This window comes from Poeciliopsis prolifica, unplaced genomic scaffold, assembly GCF_027474105.1.
Source record: "Poeciliopsis prolifica strain line A6 unplaced genomic scaffold, Auburn_PproV2 SCAFFOLD020, whole genome shotgun sequence".
Taxonomy (NCBI): Eukaryota; Metazoa; Chordata; class Actinopteri; order Cyprinodontiformes; family Poeciliidae; genus Poeciliopsis; species Poeciliopsis prolifica.
Window position 1 is genome coordinate 6,289,569 of NW_026562395.1, and position 19,949 is coordinate 6,309,517.

General features: G+C 43.4%; 1 protein-coding gene across 5 annotated transcripts; it reads left to right on the forward strand.

Moving 5' to 3' along the window:
* Positions 1–943: 943 nt before the first annotated feature.
* fzd3a (frizzled class receptor 3a) lies at positions 944–19,918 on the forward strand. 5 transcript variants are annotated; one of them, XM_055044646.1, is made up of 9 exons: positions 944–1,313; positions 1,989–2,498; positions 12,912–13,108; positions 13,304–13,766; positions 13,848–14,147; positions 14,739–14,990; positions 17,683–17,831; positions 18,420–18,857; positions 18,930–19,918. In XM_055044646.1, exons 2-9 carry the CDS (start codon positions 2,298–2,300, stop codon positions 19,144–19,146), a joined length of 2,217 nt encoding a protein of 738 aa, XP_054900621.1. In that variant the 5' UTR covers positions 944–1,313; positions 1,989–2,297; the 3' UTR covers positions 19,147–19,918. The 5 variants fall into 5 exon arrangements, with proteins under 5 accessions (XP_054900621.1, XP_054900623.1, XP_054900624.1 ...); XM_055044649.1 differs by having other exon boundaries at positions 948–1,313; positions 18,600–18,857; XM_055044647.1 differs by having other exon boundaries at positions 984–1,036.
* Positions 19,919–19,949: the final 31 nt, after the last annotated feature.

The following is a 19,949-nucleotide window of genomic DNA, read 5'->3' on the forward strand; positions in this document are numbered from 1 at the left end:
TGGTGCAGAGAGCGACCCGTACAAATTGAAAACCTACACAGGGTGAGTTGGGCAATCACCAGGTCTACCTGATATGGGAGCTGCTGGAAATGTTGTCCTTTGCTTGGCTCAAATGATACAAAAAAATAAAAATAAAATAAAATAAAATATTAAAAAAATCAGAACCACAAACTCTTTTAAAAAAAGAACCTGCAGCCCAACTCCAGTCACTGACTGATATGGATCTGGTGGCTCCCACCCAGAGATAATCAGATGGTGAGTCACCAATGTGTCAATAATCAAGTACCAGAAATGTGATACACACTCTTTTTCACATCAACAAGCAATTCCTTCCTGATGTTTTACATATAATAGGGAAAAAGACTGATGGCGACATCCTTAGTGATTCAAACATACACACCACAAACACACAAATGCTCATTTTAGTAATTTGCTTAAATGCAGCATTCATTAATGAAGGTTGGTTGTTTATTTTATATTTGGTGAGTTTGATCCATGTCTGATTTATTTTTGCGAAAAAAAATTTATTTATTGATTTAAATGAATTACATTTTTGTTTGATTTGTATTTCACTTCTCATAATCACTGTAAAAAACCTTGGTGTTCAAGCACAAAGTTGTCCTGAGGAAACAAACCCAAATCTGGCTCCGGGGGCGTCAGAGTCCGAGTTGATGATTGAGATCTAATTATGGACCACTACGCTCCCAAAGAATGCAGGAAAATATTTTATATTTTATAAATGTATTGTATAACCCCCGCCCCCGCCCCAAAACAACAACAACAACAACAACAAAAAAAAGTCTTGCCATAGAAGTTTAAGAGTCTTTTATGAAATCGACAGGGTTCGGACCGGAAGCCATCTTGAAGATGTCGCGGACTTAACGGTGGGAGGAACGTGGGGGTGAAAGAGGAGAGGGGAGGAGAGGAGAGGGAGGCTGGAGGAGGAGGAGGAGGCGGAGGGCAGCTCATTGTTACGGAGAGGGCGAGCTGCTCAGACCGCCGCCACAGCACGTGAATATCCCCGGAGAACATTTCGGTAAAGTTGTGTCCGTTTAATTCCTCCGTTTTTCTTCCTTCCTGAATATCCGAGCGGAGTGCCGCTGCTCCGCCTCCCCGTTGCCGCCCCGGCGGCTCTCTGCTGTAAATGATAACACCGGTGAGCGGAGCTGGCTGCCTCCGCTCCGGTTCCTATCAGCGCCTGAGGTCGGAACCGCCTATTGTCTGCTCGGCGTCTCTTCTCTCTGCTTGAATCCGGGTTTTGGGTGACACTCCGGCGGTCAGAGGGAAGCCGCCGCGTAGACTCTCCTGGTCAGGTTAGTTTAGCTAATTTAATATGCGGAGCGGATCAATGAACCTGGAGATAAACCGCGGAATGAACCTAATTATTTCCACTCTTTTCTATTCTGGTTTAAATGTGAGACATTTAACGGAATGAATTCTCTATTGTATGTTTATTATTATTATTTATGTTTTCATACGTGTCAGTAGAAAGAGTGTGTTGAGGCTGTATGGGTGTGTACTGACATGTTAATGAGGCTGGTTATAATTTGAAAAAAAAAAAAAACACACAATATGGCGAAATAAAAGACAAATGACAGAATGGCTTCTGAAAGGACTTAAACACCACATCAAATTTAAAGTTGTCAAGCAAAAAGTTGCACATAAATCTACTGAATATTATTCTGATTAAAATACCACGTAGTGTTTTTATGCAGTAGGTTTGAATGACCATCTTTTGTTTATGTTAATGTTTTAATTGTATGTTGTTTTTTAATGACTCTGTATTTGTTATTTTTAATGCTAATAAGTTTTATCATATTGGACCTTCTTTTTAAACATCAATGGAGCCACTTGAATGTCATTAACAAAAGCAACTATATTTCATGCTAAAAATGTCATCTGAATCGCTGTTTAAAAAAAAAAAGCACTGCTTTGTTTTGTGAGCTTTGCTACAATTACTATTTTTGTTGTGATTTTTCTGCATGCAGATCACCGGACTGGTTGTTGCTGGTGCTCCCTTTAAAAGGAGCGTAGTTGGACTGGAAGCTCAGCCTCTCTCAGGTGACGGCCCTGTTACATGATGACGATGGAGGGCACCGGCTTCGACCAGGAACACGTCGGATGGTCCCTGCCAGCTTGGACCGTTTCTCTGTGATCTCGGAAGAGACTCAATTTTCAAACAGTTTTAATTTTTTTTTCCCCTTACCTGGTGGATGACCCTTACGGTTACAGAGGGTAACCTCTCGTCCTAAGCAGCCGTCTCCTCTGCTCTCTCGTGTGGGGGGGGGACCCCGGCGATGGATCTCCTGTGGGTGCTCTCCGTGTCGATGCTCGCCGCCTGCGTGGCCATCCCCATGGACGCTGCGGCGGGCAGCCACAGTCTGTTCACCTGCGAGCCCATCACCCTGCGCATGTGTCAGGGTCTGCCATACAACTCCACCTTCATGCCCAACATCATGAACCACTACGACCAGCAGACAGCTGCTCTCGCCATGGAGGTACGGCACATGATGCGACATGTGGAAAAGCTTTTCCCTCAAAGCTGTCTCAAATGTAGTGGAAAATACGTCTCTGTTTTCAGTTTAGCTTTGACGTTTGAGCTTTAAACACGTACGCAATATGTGTCTGTGTTCAAAAAGCCGAGATGGGACAAAAAGATTAGAATAATTATGTAAAAAAAAAAACTCAATTGCAAAAAAAAACATTAATTTTAAAAGAAATTATTTTTAAAATTACCCTAAAAATATTAAATAGATGTTCCAGGTCATCATTTTTATAATTTTTCTAGCAATATCTGCTTTAAGTGCAGGACTTTCGGACTGTTTCAGCAAGGTCAGTGATGTACGTTGTAGGCGACACAGAACAGAGAAACACCTAAAAAATAGTGTTATTATTGTAGAATATTATTCAGTTATTTTAAAGCTGTTTGAGAAAAATATAAGATTTAATATTTGTCTTAATGGTGCCTTTTAGTTGAGCTTCTTTGTGCTTTTAAGACACATTAATAGAAGTTCTGTGACCAATGTTCACACGCCTTTAGCTATATTTCTTTTTTTATCTTATCGAAATAAACCTAAGCTAAGCCAGTTAATTTAATAGGTAAGGGCTGTCTCTGTCTCTCTCTTTATCAGACCTTCTGTAAAGCTTGTTTTTGTTTTTATTTTTGTGAAACCGATCTCAGACCTTCGTAGAAATGTTCTGAACCTCTTTCCATTCATATCCATATTTATGCCGCATCACTCAGGTTTAATTAGGAGTGTATAATCACACTACAGCTGGTTATGTTAGGCCTTCATTGTGTCCGCTCTGTCTGCCGGGTAGATCTGAGGACGACACTAATTTGGTACTGAGGATGTTCAGACAAACACGCCTTTTTTTTTTTTTTTTTTTTTTTTTTTTTTTGCTTTTTAAATTTTCTTCTCCTTCTTCTCCTGTGCTTTGGGACCTGAACGCCACAGATATAAAGGTGTGTCGCTGTGCTGCACATTTGGGATGTTTACAGATGTGTGGAGGGATTTCTCAGACCAGCTCCTGATCACCAAATCTATTTTATATAACAGGCTTTAGAAAAATGACTTAACCACACACACATACAAGCACACAAAGGGGGGGGGGGGAGAGAACCAAACCTATTTTGGTTCCAGTTCAGTGATGGATTAAAATTAGAAGTCTTTGTTATTTTAAAAACATTCATTTAAAACAAATGAATCGATCAACGGTGCATAGATGCCTTCTTGACCAAACACGCTCCTCTTGTGTGTGGCTATACTGGCTGTCCATATTTCACAAACATTGCTCCGGTTTGCCGACCCCCTCCATCATCTCTGGCCACCGACCCCACCCTGCTGCCACGGCGATGATGTGGCGCCACTCTGCCGTCCATCTGTTGGCGTCGCCGTGCTCAGCAGCGACTGTTGGAGAGATGGAGATATGGCTGCCGGCAGAAGCAGCTTGCCGCTAAGAAGCCAGGGTTACGTAACCTCTGAGCTCGGCCTGCCCAGCTGTATGAATGTGCAGCTGCATGTGATGGGTCACAGCTGCTCTCCGGAGCCGGCTCACACACCATCCCGCGTCTTACTGCTCACGATGCACCACCCCAGTCATCTTATGAGCTATGTTTCATTTATTTAAAACACATTAACCATAAAAAGAAACTGTACCTGGTTGCAGTTCTGGTGCCAATTTCCAACCCTGATCTTACCTAGTAACTTCAAAAAATAAAAGAAGAAATGCATTAAAACAGCCGAATGCTATTCAATAAATATAGTAATTGAAACATCATCAGATATACAATCAAACGGCATGTAAACAAAACCATTTGCAGTCACTAGCTGCACTGCTATTGATCATAAAATTGTGCAAATTGCAAAAATCAAGAAAAAACTAGCACAAAAACTGATGAAAAGGTTTTGTGCTCAATATGGATAGATTTTATAAAACTGCAATGGAAACACTTTTTTCATGCTCCATTTTTAATTTTTTCCTGATCACACGTCTCAGGAGTCATAATGTGATCAACGTCCAGATATTACTACTGTCGGAAACGTCAAAGAAGATGACAGGAAGTGGTAGGAGGATGATGGTTAGCTTTTGTTTTTGGACAACGTGCAGCTGCTCCACCAGAGCGCTCACAGCATCGCACAGTTCATAAAGGTTGTTATTCCAACGTGTTGAATACGTAGTTCTTCTGTAAAATCTCCGACCATAATTTTTCCAAAGCCCAGCATATGCAGCCGCTCAGATATAGATATGTGTAGACTCTCAGATATTAGGTGTTTGTTGCTCTAACACCTGAATAAGACGCTTGTGCAGACATGACCTGCTGGTCGAGTAATCCCTCTTTGATGGAAGAGAGAAAGCGGACAGCGGCTGATTTTCAGACCTTTGCGATTTTCAAACCTCGCAAAGGTGGAAATGATTGGCGCTTAAGATTGGTTCCTCAATTTTGATCATTTAAACCAGATCAAAATTAAGACAATCTGGGCCAATTCATTGGTGCATCCCTACTGACTAACCTAAAAAGTACTGTGTAGATTTATTGCGATGAAAGTCTCACTGGAGCTGCTGGGGTTGAGATGTCGTTCTTCAACAGAAAGAGGTCGTTTTGGTTCCAACAGTGTTCACTTTGATTGTTCATGGATTCACAATTAAGTCTCTCTTAGTGCCCAGAAGTGCTTGTCAGTTTAGGTTTTCACACAGGAAGCCGGTAGTTTTCAGATGGCGGAGACTGCTCTTCTGTTCGGCTCTTGTCTTCCCGATAACTCGGCCCGGGATCCAGTCCTTGGGAGAATTCAAAGCCTCTAAGACGTTGAGAGCAGCCAAACAGAGCGTTGATGGTTGATTCTTAAAGGGGAATTAGGCCTGCTTAACAGCCATGATAATAATGATGAATGGCTCGCACCGTGGAGAAGCTGGGAGTTGGACTGGAACCAACGCCTGCCGTTCCTGTGCTCTTTCTTCTAAGCCTCTGAAGTTTTGTCTCTTCATGCTTTCTTTTCAAAGATTTTGCCTGGTGTTAGTTTTATGGGGAAGTAGGACAGTTTATCATCACAGCATTAGTTATAAATTCCCATATCTACTTTAGTCTTTTTGCTAAAAGCTGGGTCAGTGGAAATGTAAACTCCTGAATGACTCAAACCACGAAAATGCTAAGTTACTGTACTTTATGTTCTGCTTTTTATCCTCTTCCAGTCTTTCATCAGTGACCGTTGAATGACCTCGCAGCTCAAATGGGACATGGGCCTCGAGGGTTTGGGAATCTTTTTTTTTTTTTTACCACTGATATTGTGCCGCACTTGCTTAAGTAAGAGCGTGTCAGATTTTAGTGGCATTACTAAATGGGTTAAAATCCCCTCATTTAGACATGGATGCTCTCTCTGGCTCCCAAATGGACTCATGGCAGGAACTCAGTTAAGCTGATAGAGACTCTGATGCCTTCTGTAGTGATCTACAGTTTTTTGTACGGGTTAACTTATTAATCCATCATTCCTGGCTTTATGACTGACAATTTGTGCTTCGGCGGAGGCAGATGCTGTTGTGGCTGAGTGTTATTCCTGATCTGTGGTTTTGAAAAACCACACATGCAAACTGGTGGAACTGAGCACCTGCTGAGCTCGTGATAGGAGCTACTCCTCAGTGAAACGCCGGTGACAATGTGACAATAGAGGAGCCATGTTGTGATGATTTCCTGAAGATGGAGTTCCAGAAAGAGCAGGAGCTTCAGACATAGGCACAGAATTAAATCATAGTCAGAGTTCTCTTGCATCATATTTTATGTATTTCTATAACAACTGATGGTTATATAGTTACTTGGTTGTGCTATAAAATGGCATTATATGCCTGGAAAATACCTACAAGTGCCCCTTTAAAGGGAACATTTTCTCATCTCATCTTTGAAGTTCATTCTTCGGTTTGACATGTAGAAGAGAAGCCGAGCTTTCCCCTTGCAGGTCAGGGGTCACGGCAAGAGTACTAACAGGAGTGGCTCAGAGGTCTGGGTAAGGCCAGATGGACAAAGCGAGGGTCAGGACCAACTGAAAATGCTAATCATGTTAGATTGCTAACCGGGTGTAAGCCAACAAATCACCGCAATGATGGATATGTAAAGATAGTTACCATGGTGAGATGACGCCCTGGATCCAGAGCGTCCCTTAATGCTCACTTCAAGTCAAACCCATTTTGACATTTATTCCGTGTCGGTTGTAAACAGAAGCCACCGACACAAAGCCCAATGGCCCGTCTGGGTTTAATCTCCCCGGTCCCAGTCCTTCCCTTCGCCTTTCAGCCTGTTCTCTCAGGTCCAGATAAACCGCCTCAGGTTTCAGCTGCTGTGTGGACCAACCCAGATACTCCACCCTGTCGGTGTGAATGAGTCTGTAAAGGAGTGCCGAGGATTGTGTGTGTGTGTTTTTGTTCGATAGCTCCAGTTCAATGCAGAACAACTCTCCACGTGTTTCACCAGAGAGCACTTGACGTATCGCGCTCATTGTGCCGTAGTGAAGATGTATCCGATACACACAACGCGGCCTGATAAATCCTAGCCAGCGTGACCCGCGCTTTAAAAGAGACTCTTGTTTTATTTAATGTCCGACACCGTGTTTATTGGCAGTGCCGTGAATGCGGAGCACATCGAGAAAGCAAGGCGCTGCTCCACAACAACCCTTCTCTCTCTCTCTCTCTCTCTGTGTGTGTGTGTGTGTGTGTGTGTGTGTGTGTGTGTGTGTGTGTGTGTGTGTGTGTGTGTGTGTGTGTGTGTGTGTGTGTGTGTGTGTAAATGGATATTACCCACTGTCAAACACAAACACTTTCTTAGCGACGAATGACACGGCTGCTTGGTCGACCCATCACTCCTCTCTCCCGTCCTCTGCACCTCTTTTGTCCTCCCCCTCGTCCCCCATTGGCAGGATTTTACCGTTGCCCAGGAAACCGTCCCGATTGTGCTGTTAACAAAGGAAGCAGGGCCTTTTTGGGGGGGAGGGATTGCGGGGCCTCCCGGGAGGTGGTCCCCTCCGCCCTGCACCCTGACCTCCTCAAACCCTCCTCTTCTCCATCGATGCATCACTCGTCGCCATGGCACCGGGCTCTGAAATTTGGAGCTGTGGAATGGCGGTAGAGGAGAAGTGGAATGCCAGGGGGGGCTGTATGAAGGGAGGGAGTGAAAGAGGTGATCAGGAGGTATTTATAAAAAGAACAAATCATCACAGACCGGTCGGCCATGTTGGGATCTTTTGTCAGAGGTTCACAGAACCTCAGCAGCCGACTTGAGTCTCCATTAAAAAAAAAAAACTCACTGTTTTGTTGTGAAGGCATATCCAATGGCTGCCCTTCATTTCATTAGACTATTAATAATGAAAATAACAGTAATAGGATTCAGGACAGACTGGATTCATCAGCACAGCGTGGGGTGAACCGGAGGTCAGGGATGTTTTTCTTCACGTCTTGAAGATCAGAGGGTTTCACCACCCGGCGTTATGAAGAGCTCTGCAGTGGAGGAGGGAGAAATTATGCTAATTCTCTCTGCACCGTGCAGCAATTTAACCGCAGCACTAATTTTCACAGCTACGATGATGACACAGCTTTAGTTCGCCGTGTCTCTCCAGCGACTGATTCATTGTGTTTTAGATGTTAAATCAATCTGAGAAAGTTTTTTTGTTTCCAACTCAATTAGGACTGAATTAAATATTTGTTAATTGGCAGTGATCTCCAGAGAGAAACGAATAGTGAAACCTTAAGCTAAGGTTTTGACTTTGAGTCTTTGTGCTGCTATTGGACTTTTGATTTTACTTTGAATTGTTGTAAAATAACTTCTTTTAGTAATTTATTTCAATTTAATTGCTGAAATTGTTATTGTTTTTTAGCACTTGTTTAAATTTAGCAGATTTTATGCTCTTTTTGTTTTATTATTTCAGTACTTTATTATCTCTAAGTTTAGCTTTTCTTTAGTCTGCTTGTGGTTTCCTCTGTAACGTTAACATAATCGTTAACATCTTTGTATCAAGCTTTATGTTTAGGTCTGATTAGTTTATACCAATGTTTTTTTGTATTTTTTTGGGAGTGAGCATTGCTATATATTTTTTAAATATCACTAAATTTGGCAAACATATATATATATATTGTGATGTCAATATGTAAATGTCTATTATGTTTTTTTCTGGGTTGAACATATCTTTCATGTTCATTGTAATGGTTTTATTTTTAATTAATTTGGCTATATTTACAAAAAGATTACATTACCCATTAGTCTAAATAAGATGAAAGTTATTTCTAAAATAATAATGATGATGTGTATAACCTCCACTTATTGTTATTTTGAATAGTATTAAATAAATTCTTTGCAGCTTTTTGAGCAGAATGGTTTTCCCTCTTGAATGTACAAGTACATAAATTAGCATGTAGCCTGTTGGCAGCAATGTGTATTACATCCTCAGTTCCCTGTTTTGAGGCTGATGCTGAAGTAAAAATCTCCATAATAAACTATTAGCCATTTACCGAAGCACGGGTCTCCAGTTTGACCAGTGAATCAATAAGAGGGAGTGTCAATTATCTATAATTGGAAATATTGGTTGTGTGACCAACCATACGCCTAAGGTATCACCACGATTGGCTCTGCTCTCACTGCTTCATACCGGATTAAAGCTTGTTGTAGATACTGAAGAAGAGCTGGAAGATAAAAGGGTGGAGGTATAAAAATAGTCTGAATAGGACGAGAGTTGAATGCGAGTCCTGATCTGTGGTGAATCATCCCAGTAGCCTACATATTTACTCAACCGTCTCTCCTAGCGCTTCTCAGTGTGGCTCAGTGGAGTACAGTACATTGTTCTGTAGCCTGCAGGAAGCCAAACGAAGGAGAGGGATGAAGATGTGAGCTCTAGTCACTGCAGTAAATCAAACTGAGCGGTTTGTGTTGGCATTACTGACGAGTACGAGATGTCCAGAGACTAATCTACACGCTTTTAGTAGTTTGAAATGACACTCAGGATTTCTCAGCAGTTATGTCTATAAAGAGCAGCAGACTGTCATTCTCTTCATGTTTTCTGAGATATAAACTTAATTTAGAAAGGGACAAACATAAATGTCAACGTTTCATGCTAGTTTTCTTCTGTATGGGTCCCACAGTCCAGAAAAGTCTGGACAATTTTGATTTTCTGCCACACTTCCCCGTCCAATTGAAATATCCATCCAGCCAGCTATAAAGTTGTTGTAAATTCTTGTATCTGCAGTATACTTTGGATTAAAAGCACTTAAAGTCTTCAGAATTGAACCATTGAGCCATTGACTGGTGCATCTTTAAAACAGCCAGTAGAAATGGTGTGTAATCTTTTTCCTTGACTTTTTATCTGATTTTAAGATAATAATTGCTGCAATAAGTGCTGTTTTATTTTCTTTCTGATCTTTACTTTATAAAAGTGTTTTTCCTCATTTAATTGGTTGGAAAAAGCGTTTCTGTTTTACAGTAGGCTAAAATGCTACTCGTCATGTTATGTTTTTGTTTCCACTCAAATTTCCCAATAAGAATCATCACAAAGTGAAGTCAAAGTAAAGTCGTTGGGGCCTGACTGATGGTGCTGGACTGTTTGCAGTATAAATAGAGCGATTTGTGATGATGTGGTGTGGTGGGTGCATCTGAACGTTACACAGTTGTTTTTGCTTCGTGGAGGATTCTGGGTCATGACCTGCTCTGGCTGTGTGTGTTTCTGTCCTGTGTTACTCAGTGAAGCGTGGCGACTTCAGTCGCTCAGAGATTACTCAATTGACTGCTCGATTAATCCTGGCAATGACATGTAAGACAATGATTGTACTAATGTTTAGCTTGGGGTTAACGTAAGCTTGGGAGAGCAGATTGTTCTGACTGTGGAGTGTGAAACGTCTTTCAGTCTCTGGCCTCTTTCAGCGCCTCAAGTGTGTGAATCTTTTTTCGCAATAAGCCATTAGATGCGAGTGGCTGAAAAATGTTACACCAATGATGCAGACAAATGCCAAGAATGAATGTGGCAACAGTCTGTTCAGATCTGATGTTGGGGGATAAAAGAACAGATTAAGAACAAATCCAAGAACAAATGGAGCTATGAGAAGCAACAATGCTTCTCATCATCAGGAATCCAAGAACGACTTCATTTGTTCTTGGATTCTGTACTGCAGATGTTGTTTTAGAGTTTTAATGATGGATTCAAGAGAATAAAGCTTCATTTGGATTGTATTTATTTAGGTTTTTTCACCAAAAAACAAGTAGTCATAAGAGATAGTTGAGAAAAAACATAACATTCATGTTATTCATATTGCCATGAACATGAATGACTTGAATTTTAAAACAAACATTTGATTCCACAGTTTATTGTAAATTGCTTTTTGACTCGCATCGTGTCAAAAGTATTCGCACAGGACAGGATCATTACTCTTACCCTGCTAAGCAAGAACATTTAAATATGTCAGTTTGCTGGGATAGATCGTTTTCTTTTCAACATTGTCCATAAATGTTCAGTGGGATTGAGTTTGTCAACTTCTCAACCCTTGTGGATGCTAAACCTGAATTGATCAGTTCCCACCTTTCCATTACAAATGTATGCAAATGTTTGTTGATATTCCACTAATGTTGAAAAAACACATTTTGATGCTTCTATTAAATAAAAAAATGTCATTAAAGTCACACATGAATAAGTTTGTTCACGCAATAAGTTATCAAAAACATGTCGCGCCGTCAGCCGCCAATCATTTCCTGTCATTGTCTTCGTCTTTCCCATGAGTAGCAACATCTGGTTGTTGATCAACAACCAGATGTTTACTCAAATCAGGACAATGATGTCTCACACGCATCATGACGGGAATGAGCTAGTCTCATGCATTCCTCCTCTGCATATGGATCCTATAATTGACCAGTTTCCTCCAATACTATCACAAAGACATGTTTTCTTAATATTTGGAGAATATCCAATTAGAATTATGCTGCCACAAGCTTCTTGATGGCTGCAGAGAGTCTAGGATTTCTCCACAACTTGCTAAGGGACATTTGCCAACAGTATTGGTATATAGCGGAACCATTAAGAACCATTTTGACCCGGCGTGGAATAGAGGACATCCACTGTCAATCTAAAAGTGCAGCCAATTCTTGTTTTTAAAAGTCCTGTTGTGTGCTAGTTCCACCGCCGGCCAGAGAACAGTTCAAATGTCTCGTTAGACGTGAAACATGCTGAGGATGAGCGGAGGGAAGTCAGGTCTGGATACTTAGAGAAATCAGACCGATTATTTAACTAGATTAATACCCATCCATCCTAACAAGCCATTTGCTACCCCTCCCATCCCCCTCTTCTCTGGGCTTGTCTGTCATTCTGGCCTTTTGTCTTTACATTATGGGGGAGGGGACATGCTGTGCGACTGTGATTTGACTGGGGTGTGGTTAGAAGTCTTGATGCAACACAGACACATGTAGGTGGATGCAAATGAATCCATTAAAAACCAGTGAGGCATTCTGCACTCACACTGCTTCTTGGCACATTTTCTCAGTGTGTGAGCATCACTGCACTGCTTGGTGGGTGTGTCAGCCTGTAAATAATATACTTCCGTTGGTAGTTCTCCTTGTGAGCAAGTGTGCGCATGTTGTCAGTGTGTGTCAGTCAGCCACAGCATGGTCCTCCCTGGAACACAAAGGGGCCTGTCTGCAGCAGCGCAGGGAGCTCTGTGGAGGTTCGAGTGGGGGAAGAACAGGGGAGAGGGGAGTGGTGACATTATTGGGGTGCAAAGGGGGGATCATCATGAAAGAGCCCAGACTTGTTTTCATAAACTCATCTCCAGAAAATGTCACTTGTCCTGCTCCACTGATCCCTTCGTTTGGTCCGAATCCTGAAGATGGAGGCGCAGTGTGACCTGAGACCAGACTGGTATTTTTTTTTTACCTTGTAAAATCAGCACATATGTTTTAGGGTGCATTCACGTTAGCCCTGTTTAGTCCGCTTTAATCTAACTCTGGTTCGTTTTCCTGGACGGTCCGGTTCTTTTGGGGAGGTGTGAAAGTGGATCGAAAAAGTGAACTCTGGTCTGCCCACAAACCTCGGTCCCGGTTCAGTTGAAGTGAACTCTGAGGCGGTTCAAATGCATATGTGAATGCCAATTCACATATGCACATATGCTCAAAAAACAGGAAGTGTACTATAGCGCAGGGCACTCTGGGTAAATATAATCAAAGAGTCCTGTGCTAGCGGGAGAAATTACTCTTGGTATTTAAACAAAGACAAGAGACTAGAATTTGACACCACTCCATTTTTGTTGACATTTTGGGGAAACAGTTCAGTGTAATTTTCTTCAGTGGTTCTTGGTGATGGGTAAACGGGTTCCTCTGTCCAAAGTTGGACAGACGACACACTGTCAGGTGTGAAAACAGCCCAAGACACTCTTCTCTTTTTCTCTGCCTGGTTCTGCAGCCGTTCCATCCCATGGTGAACCTGCAGTGCTCCTCAGACCTCAGGATGTTCCTGTGTGCCATCTACGCTCCGGTGTGCACCGAGTACGGCCGGATGACTCTGCCCTGCCGCCGCCTCTGCCTGCAGGCCCGGAGCGACTGCTACAAACTGATGGACATGTTTGGTGTCAGCTGGCCAGAGGAGATGGACTGCATCAGGTTGGAACAACAGCAGTTCTTCTTCTCTGGATTTATGTTAGCAGGGTCAGCTAATTGGCTTCCCTGGGTTTTGATTTGAAGTCCGGTGGAATGGAAGAAACTTATTGGACTCTTGGCCCAATCAGACCTCAATGAGCAATAATTGTGTTTAAAAAAAGCTCACCAGCTGGAATAACTGCTTTCTTCCTCCCTCAGGTTCCCAGACTGCGATGAGCCCTACCCTCGACCTGCAGACCTCCTGTCCACTTCAGACTCAACCGAGTCCCCCGTCTCCGTCCAGCGGGACTACGGCTTCTGGTGTCCCCGGGAACTCAAAATCGAGCCAGAACTCGGCTACTCCTTCCTGGGCGTTCGAGACTGCTCCCCCCCGTGTCCCAACATGTATTTTACCCGCGAGGAACTGACGTTTGCCCGCTACTTTATCGGGGTGGTGTCTATCGTCTGCCTGTCAGCGACACTCTTCACCTTCTTGACTTTCCTCATCGACGTGTCAAGGTTCCGCTACCCGGAGCGGCCCATTATCTTCTACGCCGTCTGCTACATGATGGTGTCCTTGGTGTTCTTCCTCGGCTTCCTGCTGGAGGACAGAGTTTCCTGTAATGCGGCGAGTCCTGGTAGATTTAGGGCGTCCACAGTGACTCAAGGATCCCATAATAAGGTCAGATCTTTACCTTGTGTTCTCCGTTGTCTTTATGTCCCTCCTGCATGCTGATTAAAAATCTGTCTCTCTCTCTCCTAGGCCTGCACGCTTCTCTTCATGGTGCTGTACTTCTTCACCATGGCTGGCAGTGTGTGGTGGGTCATACTGACCATCACCTGGTTCCTAGCAGCTGTTCCTAAGTGGGGCAGTGAGGCCATAGAGAAGAAGGCGCTCCTCTTCCACGCCTGCGCCTGGGGCGTCCCAGGTGTCCTCACCGTCACTCTGCTCGCTATGAACAAGATAGAGGGAGACAGCGTGAGCGGCGTGTGCTTTGTGGGGCTTTACAACCTGACGGCGCTGCGTTGGTTCCTGCTGGCCCCACTGGGCCTGGACGTGGTGGTGAGGAAGACCCTTTTACCAAACCATGATGGATTTTATTGCTCTTTTTCTGAGGAAGTAAATCAGGAATCCCACACATCCTTACAAAGAATTCAATTCATGCATTTGAATTTCTGAAAATTACTTAAATTCATAAAACTAAAATTAAGTTGTCTTAAATAAATGAATCACAGCTCATACATCTTCATCGAGGCAGTTAAGGCTACTGCTAACTAGCTGCTAATACACACTTGCTAGCTTGGTGAATCTAAACTTAACTCCTTAAAATGTCTTAAATCTGTTCAAGAAAATGTAGGTGGTATTAAATATGGCAATCACAGGTCTGAAATGTTGTGGGTATGAAAATATTTTTTCTTACAGAACGTTTGGATTGCTACGGTTTGATTGTAATACTGCAGCATCCCTTCTTATCCTCTGTAGTTATAGTTTGTTCACTCTTCAGTTTCATTCATGGTGGCATTAAAAAGGTCTTAAAATCTTAAAATGAACTTTCTGAAACCTGCAGAAACCCTGTAAATGCAACACTTCCTTCTGCTGCAGCTGCAGCGACAGTGTTAGCTCATGTAAACCTTCCTGCTTCTCTCCTCCTAGGTGGGAGTTGTGCTCCTGCTGGCGGGCATCGCCGCCCTTAACCGGGTCCGCATGGAGATCCCGTTGGAGAAGGAGAACCAGGAGAAGCTGGTGAAATTCATGATCCGCATCGGCGTGTTCTCCGTTCTCTACCTGGTTCCCCTGTTGACCGTCGTGGCCTGCTACCTGTATGAGAGCAGCTACCGGACCGTCTGGGAGACCACCTGGGTGCAGGAGAAGTGCAGAGACTACCACATCCCCTGCCCATATAAGGTAACCCCATGACTGTGTGTTAAAAACACTTCACTGTCAGAGAAAGTCTGTCACTATTCTGGTGCTCATAAAAACTAGGCTGTTCTAATCCCCAAAGCTCATTATTTATTCAGAGCAGCATCACAATGAGAGGATTTACTAATATTTAGACATGTTTTCAAACAGGTAAAATGATCTGGAGGGACTTTATACTCCAGCCAGAACTCGGCTACTCCTTCCTGGGCGTTCGAGACTGCTCCCCCCCGTGTCCCAACATGTATTTTACCCGCGAGGAACTGACGTTTGCCCGCTACTTTATTGGGGTGGTGTCTATCGTATAAACGTTTTGCCCCAAAGGCCAAAACAAGTTAAAAAGAGTTGAAAAAATCATTTGTTTTTTTGTTCTTGTTCTTTATTAATTCTTGTCTGAATAATAAATGAAACATGTAACATTTTCTTGATGCAAACAAAAATAATCGGAAGGTTTTCGAAAAGGGATCTTTAGAACATTGGAGATCCTAAACATACAGCAGGTTTTGCACAATTCAGTTTTTTATAGGACAGCATTAATAAAGTTAGTAATAAGCCATTTAACAGCATCAAGCATCTGACTCCTTCCTTGTTGTATGGACACCGACCCGCCCAGGGCTGTTTGTGTGGGTTTGCTCTGCTGTGCAGCTGGGATGTTTGACGTGAAGCTCGTGTTGGAGGCAGGCGGCGGAGCAGCCGGGTGGAGATGTGTGTGAGCAGCGCCGTCCTCCGCGTGGGATCTGCCGTTCGCCTCAGCGCCGCGGCAGCAGATAGCAAAGCTGTTAATAATTGAACGGCATCAGACGGTATCGCCTGGCCGGTCCTCCCTGAGCGCCTGTCGTTGTTTTCTTGATATTATGAACACTGGATTAATGCTCAGATGAGTCCCGGGTTTAATCTGTGCCTTAAACGCCGTCGTAATCCACCGTGTGTTTCTGCTGGGGTCGATGGGGTCAAACCTCTCCACATGTGAACGTAAACAACACAGTAGAAATGCTGCTGGGTTGTGGCAGAATATATTAATAAAACCCCTTAAAATGATAAATAACCTGCTCTGCGTTCTATGAGTATGTTATAATGTAAAATAAAATTGAACATCTTTTCATATTTACGTAATCCGGCTGATGAAAACCGCTTTGATTTGATGGCTAAAATAATATTTAAAAACATAATGCCATTACCTAATACTGATATAGTAAATACATGCTGACATGAGCGGGTTTAAATTTTCTGTCATGTTATAATTACATTGAATTTTCACAAAGAAAAGACTGTTATTACATTAAAGTTTTGGTTTATAGGTTCTAAAATGTCAACATTCCACAGAAGGACATCCGATTTCTACAAAGTCTCACATTTTTCTGTATTTTGAAACCTAAGAATAAAAGTCAGTTTTTCTTTAAAAATGACAACAAAATTCCAATAGTAAATATATGTTATATTTATCTAAATGACGGTCTTATCCCTGCTGTAATGAGCGTGTCTGTGAGTCTGAGCTGCAGAAACCGGAGCAGAAACGACCAGAGGCAGGACGCGCGTCTCCTTCTGTCAGACTCAATGACCTGATGTGTCAGTCAAGGCTCCAACGCGCTACGCAGAGAAACCGCCCTTCTCAGGCAGGAGCGCAAGAGTCGACCGTCAAATCAGAGCAGATGGCTGCTGATTGTTTCTGCCTCCAGCATGAGACGTTCAGCTGATAGTGGAGAAGTAGAGCACATAGATGTTGACACACAGCAGCCTGTATCTGCTGCGCGAGCAGCTTCACCGCCTCATCATCGAGCTCTTCATACAAATCTGCAGCGCAGCCGCTTTCCTACTGAATATTGTCCCATTAAAAAGCTGATCTATGATTCAGAGCCAAGTGTGTCGATTCAGTTTGAGCACCTTCTTTTGGGTTTTGGCATTTTTGAAAAAGATTGAAAACAAAACAGTAGAGACATAACCAACATGGAAGTTTGAATGAAAATCCTTCCATTTGATTTTCTTGGTGTGAAATGTTACATACAGAGAGCCTTGATAGGTGTTGACACAAAATGGAAGTGGAAGGAAGGTGAAACATGGCATTTGAAAACCAAATAAGAGTTGTATTCAGACCAGAGCTGGGTCTTTAAAGCTTTCATTTTGATTGATTACATAGATTTGACCGCATAAAAAAGTTATCAAAAAATGTTTTATTTTTATTCACGTTTTTCTGATGTGCCCTTAAATCTGGCTCACAAATGACGTAGACGAACAATAATAACGAAGCCGCTGCTTTTGGCATAATTTACATTCATTATTATGTGATTCATAATTTACCTTCCAGTGATGAATCATGTTCTACATTGTTTTGCTCTACCACACAACTCCTCATAAAGTAGATCTGTTTCCCTTTTTTATGTAATTGTCAATAAATTTTTTCATTTTACTTACAGTTTCACAATGGTGTAGATGGGAAAAAAACTGAGTACATTTCTGTCAAAAAATGTTGAGATTATTGAAAAAAAAATTTTAAATAAAACTCAGAAGTTTTAAGTTCTTTCTAGAAATTTTTTCCACTTTTGAAGCTCAGAAATATCTTTGTTCTTCCTAGAAATTTTATGACATTTTTCTTGTTTTTAGGCAGAAATTGAGGCTTTTTTCTCTCTATAAAGGTCCTCATGCGTCTGGTTCTCCTCCATCACCAGCTCCTCCTGTCTTTCAGGTGGACAGCACCAGCCGGCCCAACCTGGCGCTCTTCCTCATCAAGTACCTGATGATGCTGATTGTGGGAATCCCCTCCGTGTTCTGGGTGGGCAGTAAGAAGACCTGCTTCGAGTGGGCCAGCTTCTTCCACGGCAAGAGACGCAAAGAGTACGTACCCAGTGCACCACGACACCATGATGGGTACATTTCAGAAATTTTGTCCTGCCAGGACTATTTAATCTAGAATATATTGATTTTATTGTTGGGCTTTTCTGTTAGGGAAAGGTTCGAGTCGTTGTGTTATAAGTTGAGGACGATGATGCTACCACTAACTGGATGGTAATATGCTAGTTAGTCAACTAGCTATTTAGCTTTTTGCATTCATCATGGGTGATGGACGAGACACACGAACGCTACGGCAACAAAAGCTGAACATTGTTCCAGCTTGTGCGCGTCTCAGAAATTTCAGCATCCGAAACATGAAAAATTAGTGAGAAGAATCTCAGAAGTTTTTTCGAGGAAATTTAGCAGCTCAGATATTTAAGTTTTCTCAGAAAATTACACTATTATTTGGATCAATCTTCAATGGCCTTAATACTCCCTCGTCAGGCAGGTCGTCCCTCGTCCCAGACTTGTGTCCATGTTGGTTCTGGTCCATGTTGGTTCTGGTCCATGTTGGTTCTGGTGTTTGCTCCAGAGTTGTAGGTTGTTGGTGAACACAAGCCCCTCTCTGCACCCCCCCTCCTCCAAACTCAGAGCATTAACCCCCTGTCCCACTGCCTGCTCCACCCACTCCTCCATCCTCTCCTACCACACCCACCACCCCACCACCTTCCCCCTGTCCCTCCCCACCCTTCTGCGTCTCTCCCTGCCTACCTTCCCCTTCACCTCGTCCTCTTCCTCCTCCTCCTCTGCCTCCTCCCTGCCCCGCCGCAGTGGGATGGTCAATGACAGCCGCCAGGTTCTCCAGGAGCCCGACTTCGCCCAGCTGCTGTACCGGGACCCCAACACGCCCATCGTGAGGAAGTCAAGGGGCACGTCCACCCAGGGAACCTCCACCCACGCTTCCTCCACCCACCTGGCCATGCTGGATGAGCCGCCCAGCGCCAGCACCAGCCGGGCCGGATCGGTGCGCAGCGCTCGCTCCAAGATGAGCAGTTACCACGGCAGCCTGCACCGCTCCAGAGACGGAAGGTGGGTTTCCGCCTTCACCTCTCCAGATGTTTGGGTGTTGGTTCCTGAACGCGTCCCGGCTCTCCCCGGCAGGTACACGGGGTCCAGCATGCCCCGCCTCAGCGACCAGTCCAGACACTGCAGCACCAACCGACTGGATGGCCTGTCCAGACACGACTCCGCCTTGCGCCTGGACAGCCAATCGCGACACAGCAGCACCAGAGACCTGAGTGGCGCCGCACAGGCCGTCCTTGGTGTCCCCGGAAATGGGATTCACCGAATCCTGGACGAGGACGGAGCTGCAGCCTGAAGGGACAAATGAAGGAGGGTCAGAGTGGGACCCAGAACCAGAGTTTTGATCCAGTCAGAGGAAGGGAAGTACGTTTGGATCTTTGCCTTAATGTCTTCCAGCTTTATCTGCCAGCCCAGCTGATCCAAAAAAAAAAACTCTCCAAGCTGACTGTCGCTGGGTTTGCAAACAAAGACGAAACCTTACCGTTGGACCTAAACTGCTGAGCCTGACAAAAACAAAATGTGAATTTAATTTTATTTTTTACTTTAATTTGTGACTTTGAAATGGTTTTAATGGATGAGACAGGAGCTTTGTCCTCAAGCCTGGGCATCTTGGCACTCAAAATATTTAAAGCCTGATTTTCCCCTTTAGCTCAGGCATCTGCTGCAGTTTTGGGTGTCAACATGCAAGAACAAGTGTGTACATTGTAGGACCACCTGACAACAGTGCTTAAATGTCAACGTTGGTCACTTAGCAACATGGAGGACTGAGCTTAGGTGCAATTTGGAGGCGTGTGTGTGTCCCCTTCCCTTGCTCCAAGCACAAATCCAACTGCTTTACAACCTAAGAAAGTAGCTTAGGAATAACATTTCTTTTGGTATCTTACCAACCAACTCAATTGAGCCCAGGTGCAATTTGGAGGTGGGTGTCCTCCAGGCATTGCTCCTGTACAGTGAAATCCTAAGTAGTCTGTTTAAATGTGTCCTTACTTGTAGCTACTGTAAATGTTACTGACATTTTGTTTATAGATGTAAAAACTTTTCATTTGTAATAAAAGCTTTTTAAAGAATCCATTTGCAGAAATGACCACACATCAACAC